This window comes from Trichosurus vulpecula, chromosome 2, assembly GCF_011100635.1.
Source record: "Trichosurus vulpecula isolate mTriVul1 chromosome 2, mTriVul1.pri, whole genome shotgun sequence".
In the NCBI taxonomy this organism is placed as follows: domain Eukaryota; kingdom Metazoa; phylum Chordata; class Mammalia; order Diprotodontia; family Phalangeridae; genus Trichosurus; species Trichosurus vulpecula.
Genome location: NC_050574.1, coordinates 162,867,732 through 162,879,047, shown reverse-complemented (window position 1 = coordinate 162,879,047; position 11,316 = coordinate 162,867,732). Strand labels below are relative to the sequence as shown.

The window sequence follows — 11,316 nt, the reverse complement described above, 5'->3', positions numbered from 1 at the left end:
AACATAGGTAGCAGCACTCATTGTATGTAGGTGACCATCAGTACACAAATGAATTTATTCTAAAGTTGCTAATTTCACTTCAAATGTGAGAAAAGTCTGGGGATGGGATGTATAAAAATACCAAGTAACTAATTTCAAGTTGTATACAGAGAACAGTGTATGTCAAATGACTTGTCTATAATAAAACATGTTTTCACTTTAGGACATGCTCTACACATAGGTGTTAATCCCACATTAAATAATAAACCTTAGTACAACTGGATTTCCCATTGAGGTAATACAAGATAGCCCATAAGTTCTCTTCTTGGACATAACTGATTGCACTGAAATCCTTTTCCTTAAAACAAAACAAAAGATCTTTCTGATTTTAATCTTACTAATTAACATATCTATATCTATATCTACCTATATATAGGTACCAGAAGCTTGTCTAATCATTGTTTAACCATTCCCATAACATTTTTGGGATATTTAAAGAATCTTGCTTTTTACGTGATTATATGACTATTTACAGGCAGACAACAAGCCCAAGTAACCACCTACCTAGTTGCGTAGGATGTGGGAATGATTGTAATTTCAGATTGAAAATAGTGAGATCTTATATATTTATCCTATTAGCCATACAGAAGTGCTAAAGTATTACAACAACAAGACTCACTATAATAAAAAAATCACAGCTAAACTTGCCCTGATCAGAGAGATTTGCTATGAACGAAAGAAGCAGGGACACAATTATAACAGTATTAATACTGGCCCTCCAGGCCTAAGCCAAAAAGCATAGAATAATTTATCACATGCATAATAGGATAAAGCAAGCTTAGGTTTGTTTGATTGCAGGGAAGAGTCATCATTAAGTTTAGGAACGGTCAATTATAGCACAAAATTTCACCTCATTTGCAGGGTTTACAGTCAGGTTCAGGATTAACTAGGTAGGAAACATTCCTGTTCAAAAAGGATGTAATACAATGGGAAAACTGAGTCAAGAGGATCCTACCTTCATCCATGTCAAGGTCATTTCCTTGATGTTTCCCAGGAAAAGACATACACCTCTAGCAGTTCTCAGATTGCACTCTCTTTGTGCATCTTGTGGCATTTCCCTTGCATGGTGGACTACTGACTTTATGATCAATCTCACAATCATACTTGACACAAAAATTTAGAATGATATCAGATCATGGCCCCGTAAAATCTTACCTCAAATAGCAAATTTCACTAATCTCACTTATGGCTCTACACAGTAGTTATTGCTCTCATGTTATGGCAATAAATTAGTCAGTAATAAAAACTTATCAGCCCTCTACCTCTCTCACACAAGAGAAAAATTTCATCCCTTCTTTAATTTAAACGTATGCTGGTGTCAAAACTGATAAGTAGGAATCAATAAAATAATTATGTTATGTTCCGCAATTTTACATAGATAATGGATATATGATAGTATACTCAAAAATCCAGAAAAACAAAAATACTGGCCAATTTATGTAAATCTCAAGAGTAAAAGATATTTATCTCTTAAGGTATTATCTGTTAACCATTTTATTTTTCCTTTGTCTTAATTGCTTTCTAATTTAATATTTTATTTTGCCCAGTTATGTATAAATACAATTTTTAATATTTGTTTTAAAATTATGAGTTCTACATTCTTTCCCTCCCCTTCCTCCCTCCTACCCTCCCACCTTCACTGAGAAGGCAAGCAAGTTGATCTAGGTTATACATGTGTAGTAATGCAAAACACATTTCATATTAGTCATGAAAGAAAAAAGGCACAGAACACCCTTGAGAAAAATAAAGAAAGTAAAGAAAAAAGTATACTTTGATTTGCTTTCAGGCTCCATCAGTCATTTCTCTGGAGAAATTTCTCAAATGAGAAATCAGGAGGGTTAGCTTTGTTCATTAATACCACACAAGAATACAATTATAAACATATGATAGATATGGTACTCAAGCTAGCAAGCCATGTTTCCTTTCCTGAAAGAGGAATGAAAAGAAGAAAAGGAAGAAATAAGGGAGGAGAGAAGAGCAAGATGCAAAAGGGAATAAGAAAAGGGAGGAAGAAAAAGGAAAAGGGGAAGGGAAGGGAAAGCATGGTGTGAGAGAAGACAATGGGGAAGGGAAAAGAAGGAGAATGGAAGGGACAAATAAAGAGAAAAATGAGAGAGGGAAGAAAAGGGAAGGGAGAAAGGAAGGAAAAGGAAGAGAAGGAAAGAAAGAGAAGGAAGCTTTGAGATGAAATTTATTTTTTTATCAATGCAAAAATCTGTTAGAGAAGCAGTATGTTAAATGTTTACTCAGATTTCTAAAAAAGCATGTATCCACAAAAATAGAGGTATATATAAGATAGACAAATGACAATTAGCTATGTTTTGAATTTATTTAATAGCCAGAGTAAGAGATCTATTGTTATTTTTTCAATGTCAATTTTACAGGAAGTGTCCAGTGGACAGCCTAAAGGCTCAGTCCAATGCTACTAAAATATTTTTTTAGAGAAAGGCATTATTGGCATGCTTATTAAATTCTCAGGTGACACAAACTTGGGCAGAATAACTAGCATACTGGATGACACTGTGAGGATGTAAAAAAGATACTTTAAAAAGTTAAGGTGAAAAAATTGAAATGAGAAAGGTTTACTTCAAGATAATTCAATTTGATAAATAATTATTCAGTAGCTCCTATGTGTTAGATATTGTGCTAAGTGTTAGGGATATAAAGAAAAGTAAAATAATTAATAAGAAAAACAAACAAAAAATGAGTCCTGCTCTCAGCGATCTCACATTCCAATGTTATTTGCAGATTTTTAGACTTGGTCCTAAATCTTAATTTCACAAGAACAAAATTATTTTTACCATCGCATGCCTTGCTGAATAAGTCATTGTCTGTATGGAATTCTGTGTCTTCATTTCTCAGTTTGGGTGAGACAGCCAGGAGGCCACCGAGAGTTTTCGTGTGACAACCAGACCTTCAGTGAAGAAACACCTAGAGCACTCAGGTAAGGTATTTATCAAGGGAATCACCTGTTTTGGATCTCCACACCATTCTGAACTTCATCCAGACTGAGACCTCAGAGGAGATAGGAGGGACTTGAAAGTGGTCTTCTATATGGGACCTTTTATTGATCTTCCTAGTTTTCTCCCAAATTACTTTCATATATATTTATCTGTGGACCTGTTGTTTTCTATGTAAGCTCCTCAAAGGTAGGGACTATTTCATTTTTGTTTTTTAATCCTCAGCATCTAGCACACTGTATGAGGCCTAGTAGGGGAATATTAAATGTTTGTCAAATTGAATCAAGAGAATAAACATAGTTGAGAAGATAATTGGGAGATGGACTTGAAAGCTACACCCTAGGAGTCTGGCAGAAATTTGGAAGCCAGAATCAGTGAGCTAAAAAGCCATGGTCTATTCAGGGTGGCAGTGGGCAATGTGAGTCAGTGCGAGCAGACACAAAAGAGAACATCTCCACATGTGATCCAGGAATTTTCAGAAGACGAGGGCATCCTTCCAGTGACATGACATTTTTTTGCAATGTTTGTCTTCTTGGTGAAGTCACTTAGCAGCTAGGCATGAGCCAAATGAACTTTATGAGAAAAAGAAGGAAGTATCATGGGATTAGAGGACCATAGAATAATTTTCTGTTGCATTCATTTAACTGATGAAAGACTTCAGATAAGTTTTTTATATTCAGGAGAGGTTCTTAGACTAGAGAAAAAAGAAACTAAAAAGTAACTTTAAATGAAAAACATTTCTGAGGAAATGTCGGAGAATCTGAAGTGGTCTCAAGAAGTTGTTAAGTGAAAGGCTATGAGAAAGGGAAAGAGTGTAATAGAATGTTAGGCTTAGAAGTGGCTTTGGAGAAAATATAGTTCAATTACTTTATTTAACAGTTGAGGAAACTGAGGAAGATGGGGTTGCGACTTATACAAAGTCAGATAATTACTAGTGGCAGCCATTATTCTTGTGTTATCTTTCCAAGTTTGCATTTCAGGGAGTAATAATTCTTCCAAACCAAGGATAGACCAAGTGCTTGCCACTCCATTCACACAGTCTCTACTGAATTGTAAACAAAGTATATGAACATTTGAGGAGCCTCTGTAGCAACTTGCAAATGCAGATTCCCAAGTGAGTTTTTTGAAAATAGATTTTTCATGATATCTTTTGTTTTCATGTCATCTGTTTTCCCCTCTATGCTTCCTTGTCTCTCCAACTCCATTCAAACAGCCATTCCTTACAAGAAAAAAAATACTAAATGGCTTTATTTTTATCACTAAGGTATACCTTTAATGTTAAAATTAATTTTTAAATGAATAAGCGTTAATTTTCCCCCTCTTACATTGCTCCATCTCCAATTCAGGAAAAAAATAAAAAGAAAACCTTGGTAACAAATGTTCAGTCAAGCAAAACAAATTTCACGTTGGCCATATTAAAAAATGAATGTCTAATTCTTCATCATGAGTCAGTCACCTTTCTGTCAGGCAGTGGGTAGCATTTTTTATTATCAGTCCCCTGAAATAATGGTTAATCATTGCAAAGATCTGATTTAAGTTTTTGAAAGTTGTTTATTTTTACAATATTTTTATTATTGTACAAATTGCTCTCCAGGTTCTGCTCATTCCAGTCTCTTTATCAGCTGATACAAATGACTTTCTTTGACACTGTCCCTTTCACAATTTCTTATAGCACTGTATTTTTCCATTACATTTGAATACTATATTAAGTTCAGCCATTGGCCAACTGTTGGGCCCTGCCACCTCAGTTTTCATTACTTGCTCTCACAAAAGACCTAATCTAAATACTTCTATACTTATGGAGCATCTTCTTTCTTTGATCTCTTTTCAGAGAATGCCTCATATGCGTATCGCTGGGTCAAAAAGTATGTACATTCAGTAATATATGGAAATTACTTCACATTGTTTTCCAGAATGGTTAGTCCAATCCACAACTCTGCCATTAGTGCTTCTGTGCCTGTTCTTTCCCAGTTCCTACATTTGTCATTTTCCCTTTTTGTCAGTTTATGCAATGTGATAATCTAATTAGTGTTGCTTTAATTTTTAGTTCCCTAATTCAAGGTGATTTGAAGCATTTTTTCACATGGCAATGGTATTATGAATTTTGAAAATATCGCATTCCTGTCCTTTTCCTTTTATCAAAAGGGCACTTCTCTCGTTCTTATAAATTTGAACAAGCCCTTTACATATCTTGGAATTTTGGATCTTTATCAGGGCCCATTACTGCAAAGATTTTTTTTTCTAGTTAACTATTTCCATTCTAATCTTAGCTGCATTGGTTTTATTTGTGCAAAATCTTTTCAATTTTGTGTAATCGAATTACCCACTTTATCTTCTTTGATCCTCTCTATCCCTTATTTGGTCTCCAACTCTTCCTCTATCCATAGATCCAAAATATTAACTTCTTTTTTGTTCTTGTAATTTGCTGATAATGTTACCTTTTCTGTCTGAGTCATACCCCTCTGGAACTTATCTACTGTGCAATGTGAAGTATCAGTTTTAAGCTCATTTCTGTTAAACTACTTTCCAGTTTTCCCAGAAGTTTGTTGTAAATACCTACCTCTTTAGTTGGGATCTTTGGAATGATCAAACACTATGCTGCTCTTTATTATAGTATTTGTTTACTTCTGTATGCTGAATGACTAATCTGCTCGACTGATTAACCAGTCCAAAATCATGTTGATAATTACTGCTTTGTGATATAGATTGAAATCTGGTTTAGCCACATCTTTTTCTATATCCCCTTTTCATGATTTCTTTTGAAATTACGTACCTTTGCTCCTCCAGATGAATTTTGTTATTGAAATAATCCTTTGGTAGTTACGTTGATATGACACTGAATAAAAGAAAAGTAGAACAATTTTCTCTAACTATCCTGATTCCATGTTGACAGAAGCATATAAACAGACTGCTCTTGATAGTGAAGTTAGGATCCATTACACTATAATCTCATATTTTCCCTCTCTTCTCTGAATCATGTAGGAAAGTCCTAGAGATGGTGGCTGTGTAAGACATTATTCAAGAAAGAAATTCTCAGTTAGAATTAAGGTTAGAAAAAAATTGGGGAAGGAAGTGAAAGAGTCTGGGAGTCAGCAATCCCTTGTGTGAAGTGAAGGGTGGAGTAGAGGATTGAATCCCTTAAGAGAAAAAAATTAATCTCTGTGGTATAGTATGTAAACAAGGACTGTTAATTTTTTTCTCCCTGAAGAGTCTGTTCCCAGGGACAGAACTTGCTGGATCCTCTCTGTTTCTAACTGGGTCTATGAGATTTTCATACCCAAAATAAAACCTTCAGTTTCCTATACCCTGTTCACTCTGGTGACATTTGTGGTAGGTCAAACAGATTCTCCAGGTGAAGTGATAGTAAGAACCTGTGACCTTTATAGCTCAGAACATCTGCCAGGTCATTTTAGAGCCTGAGGTGTGTATTTTGATTGCCTCAGTAGAAAAGGAAGTATCGGTGTCTCAGCTGGTGAATTTCTGATCACCCTTATAAGAAAAATTTCTGAGCTAGACTGGATCTGACCCGCTTTCCTTACAGGCGTTGCAAGGGGTGGGATGTCTTGGGCGCAGGCCTATGTGGGTAACTCTTAATAAACTTTATCTTTTCCCTTGGCTGAGAAAGCTTGAGTCGAATTCTTTCGGCAGAACCTGGTGTTTCGGTACTTTGGGGTGTCGAGCACCTCTCACCCCAAACCCTCATCATTTATGGTTCCCTGGGTTCCCAGAGACTGTGCCCTCATCAGCCCCTCTTAGCTTCTGCTGGAATGCTAAGGCAGGCAGCTCACAACTCTCACCTTGCCAAACTTCTCACTCAGGAAGTTTTCATTGCCACTGTCTTCAGCTTCTTCTCTCTCCTCACCAGCAATTCCTGCTCCTTCGATTCTGTAGGAAGGTCATTCTCCACTCCTGTTTCAAAACTTGTCATACAATATAATCTCAAGGCCTTCTTTCAGTACAGTCTTCCAGAGACAGGCTTATCAGCTAAAGCCCTTGGAAGGAGGGATTATCTCCCAGGGCTCCTGCTCTGGGCCCCTGGGAAACCACTCCCATCACTTCCACCAGCCTGTTTTCCTTTAGGCCTTTGTTGCTCCTGGGGCTCCATAGAACCATAGCCACCCCAAGTACAAAGAGCAATCCAATAACTGGGAAACATTCAAACAACATCTCAGTATCCCAAAATGACAAACTTTCCCTTTACTCTGCAGATCTTGCTGCCTATGCCATTTGTTTCAACAATTTGTCTAGCAGCTGCTGTGGGGGTGAAAGACCAACACAAGTCCAACAACAAGAAGGCTGCCACCACAGGTTCTTTCATCTGCTTTACTAAAGAAAGTAGCATTAAGGGGTTAACAATCTTAGTTTAATGGAACATACAAATATAATTCTCTTAGTTCAGGAGGAAAAGCCAGCACCCTGAACGTCAGAGCAAATACAAGCATCAACAGACAGACCTTGTCTGATTCAAATCTCAATGCATAGTTACCAGGGTTTAACAAAGTCCCAACATCCATGTTTACAAGCTGGAGGGCCCTTAACTACAGCTGCCCAGAGTCTCCACATCAACACACCCCCAAGAGTGAGAGCCCCTAGGGAGAATGCCAACTCTGGGTTTATATATCTTGTTCAGGGTCAAAGTTGAGTCACACATGTGACTCACTCAGGTGACCTAAGAGCCTCACAAATATGCGACTTAAACCCCTGTGGTTTAAAAGTCTCTGATGTCACAAACATGTCACTCAAACCCATGTAAATTAGGGTTTCCCTTGGGGCAAGGAGGTCATCAAGGACTCCTAATTTAATCAAGGAAACAAAGGCCAAACTCTTCAAGGGGACTTGATTGAATAAGCGCTAAAAGCCCTTAATCTCCCTTAAAATCCCTTTAAAGGCTGACCAGACAATTGAAACCTTTGGGAGAAAAAAAAGTTCTGTGGTACAGTGAGCAAAGATGGAAATTGTAATTACTGCTCCCTGAAGATTCTGATTCCAGAGAGGGAACCTGATGGATCCTCCTGTGTTTTTGATATATTACACAGGAATATCATACCCAGAATAAAACCTTCAGTTTCCTATCACCTGTTGATTATGGTGACACCTGTAGGTGTCTTCCCCTAAATCTGGAGCACTCCCCAGGTGAATTCAAGCTCACAATCTGTGATGTTTATAACTCAAAACATCTCTCTATTCAGTCCAGAGGCTGAGGTTTATGCTCTGATTGCCTCAGTAGAAAAGGGAATAGAAGAGGAAGAATCTCTGATCACCCTTATCAGCATTACTTCTCCTTCAGGACCCAAGGGCTCAAAACCAGTAAAGACCATTACTAAAGTGGCTAGGCAGGAGAAAGGTGAGTGTGTAAGACATTCATTTTTGATTTTTCCTTCTATTTCATCCTTCCTGCTTTGCCAACCAGGAGATTTGAGGACTTTATAAAATAACATGTCCCTATTCTCATCACTGACTCATATATTGGTCTTTTGGTATAGTCTAGGAGAAAGTGCGGAAGAGAACATGGAAAGATAATGGGGTCCTTGGTACCATTAGTCCCCTACCACTTCCTTAGCATTATATACTCAGAAAAAGGGACTGTACACAATAGGCTTTAAGTCAGAAAGACATGAGCTCCCATTCGCCTTCAGGCACTTACAACCTGTGTGTCCTTGGGCAATGTCACTTAATCTTTGTTTGCCTCATATTCCCTAACTATAAACTGGGGATAATAACAATACCAACTTCCCAGGAGCACCAAATGATATATTTGTAAAGGATTTAGTGTAGTATTTGACACCAAATAGGTGCCATCTCAATGCTCACAATTGTTATTTTTCTTGCCAAGAACAACCTTATTGGTAATATTGTTAATAATTAATGTAGCTGTTATAATAAAAATATAAAGAATAATACTTTTACTGTAGCCATTTCCAGAAATCTTTGAGGTACTACTTCATCTCCTCTAAAATGGGGAAAAGTAGTTACAGTTTTTCCCTAAGGTGGCCATCATAGAGGATATTGTGGGGGATTGGGGAAACCACTGTCATTTTCCTGGTTTCTTTTTGCTTTGGAGTCTGAGGAACATCAGCTGTTGTTCTGCAGGGGAACTTCAAGTGTTACTTTGCAGGGAAATTCAGGAGCAGTTTTCTATAATCAGCTCATGGAGATAGTTACTCAGCTCAATCCAAATCCTTGCATATCTTGGGGATAATAAGAACAGAACCTGCATGGCATGGTGATGATTCTTTCAAGATAATTTCAGAACTGCCACTTTTTCATAACTGGCAATGTGGGTTTGTTGAACTTATTTTGCATTTAGCATGACTTTTTTCCTCTCCTCATAGATCCCTCAAGAGGAGAATGGCTTTAGAAAATGGCTCTTCAGTGACTGAGTTCATCCTTGCAGGCTTAACAGATCAACCAGAGCTCCAGCTACCCCTATTCGTGCTGTTTATGGGGACCTATGTGATCACTATAGTGGGAAACCTGGGATTGATCATTTTAATCTGGGTGAATTCTCAGCTTCACACTCCTATGTACTATTTCCTCTTCAACTTGTCTTTCATAGATCTCTGCTACTCCTCTGTCTTTACTCCCAAAATGTTGATGAATTTTGTCCTAACAAAAAACATCATCACTTATGCAGGGTGTATGACTCAGCTCTTTTTCTTCTGTTTTTTTGTTGTTTCTGAAAACTATGTGTTGACAATAATGGCTTATGATCGTTATGTTGCTATCTGTAATCCATTGCTGTATAATCTTACTATGTCTAATCAGGTGTGTTCATGGCTATTGGGTGGGGCATATGTAATGGGGTTTGCTAGTGCCATGGCCCACACTGGATGCATGCTGAGACTGTCCTTCTGTGATGCCAACATCATAAACCACTACATGTGTGACATACTCCCTGTTCTTCAGCTGTCCTGCACAAGCACCTATGTCAATGAGATGGTGGTTTTTATTGTTGTTGGCATTGACATCATAGTGCCTAGTGTCACCATCCTCACCTCTTATGCTTTCATCCTGTCCAGTATCCTGAAAATCAGCTCCACTGAAGGCAGGTCCAAAGCCTTCAGTACCTGCAGCTCCCACATAATTGTGGTCACTATTTTTTTTGGGTCAGCTTCATTCATGTATCTCAAGCCATCTTCATCAGGATCTGGGGACCAGGGCAAATTTTCTTCAGTCTTTTACACAAATGTTGTGCCCATGCTAAACCCCATCATTTATAGTCTGAGGAATAAAGATGTTAAGATTGTGTTGAGGAAAACCTTGAAAGGAAGAATATTTTCTAGAACAGGATTTTCATAATGTGAGTTGAATTCAAGGGCTTGAGGTTCCTATTCTTTCCTTGGTTAAAAAAATTATATCAGGAAAGAATCTTTACCCAAATTCTTTTATCCTTATTCTCTATTGCCCAACATTATACAAGCAGGACTTAATTCTTTAGATTTAAATGGCAGTGGAAAGTGCTGGCTTTAGAGTAAGCAGGTCAGGGTATAAATCCTGAATGTTCCTTCTCCGTGACCTTGGCCAAGTCTCTTAACCCTTGTGGACTTCAAATTTTTCATCAGTAAAGCTGGAGGTATTTGAATTAGGTGGCTTCTAAAATCCTTTCTAGCTATAAATCTTCGATCTGTGACCCTCTGTGAAAATGCCATTACCCCACTGAATCCTTCAATAAGTTATATCTTCCTTGTGTTACACTTTTTATTCTCTCCCCATTATTATTGGTCAGGAAGGTGGTACATGAAAGTAGGTTGCTGAGAAAATAGTAATACAATGTCTAAATGATGTAAGCATAATTCAATCCTTTTCCGCTTTCCACCCTGCCTCAAGCAAGTCAAGCATAACTAACCTTATAGCACTTTTTATCACTCCACTTTTGCTGTCTCAAAATTGTTGTCAAAATTAGATAGGTGCACAAAAGCATAATTTGTCTTTTATGTGAAAACCCAAAGTAATTTCCTTTTGCTTTTGCCCTGACCATAACCCCTGTCCTTTTAGGTGCAGCTGCTTCCATTAAAAGGTGATGTAGGTGTTTATGGACTTCCACAATAGACATACACTAGGGCTGGACTGGCTCAGAACAATATTCAATGTCCCCAGCAATAGTGTCAATGCAAATCTATTTACAACTGGGACATGATGAGAAATGGACAACTAAGGGATACCAATTTTGAGGAGAATATTTTCAGTTTCTGAAAAAATTGATGCTAGGAAATGTTCTTATAACAGTTATGACGTGAAAGATTTGAGCAAGTTGATTTCACTTATAAACCTTTCCTGAGGGAAATTTCCTTTCCATTGTCAAATTGACTGAACCTTC

General features: G+C 37.5%; 1 protein-coding gene across 1 annotated transcript; it reads left to right on the top strand.

The window, feature by feature from the left end:
• Nucleotides 1-9,318: 9,318 nt before the first annotated feature.
• On the top strand, nucleotides 9,319-10,298 carry LOC118836829 (olfactory receptor 8B3-like). Its single transcript, XM_036743983.1, has one exon. The coding sequence runs from the start codon at nucleotides 9,348-9,350 to the stop codon at nucleotides 10,296-10,298; it is 951 nt and encodes a 316-aa protein (XP_036599878.1). The 5' UTR covers nucleotides 9,319-9,347.
• The last annotated feature ends 1,018 nt before the right edge of the window (nucleotides 10,299-11,316 follow it).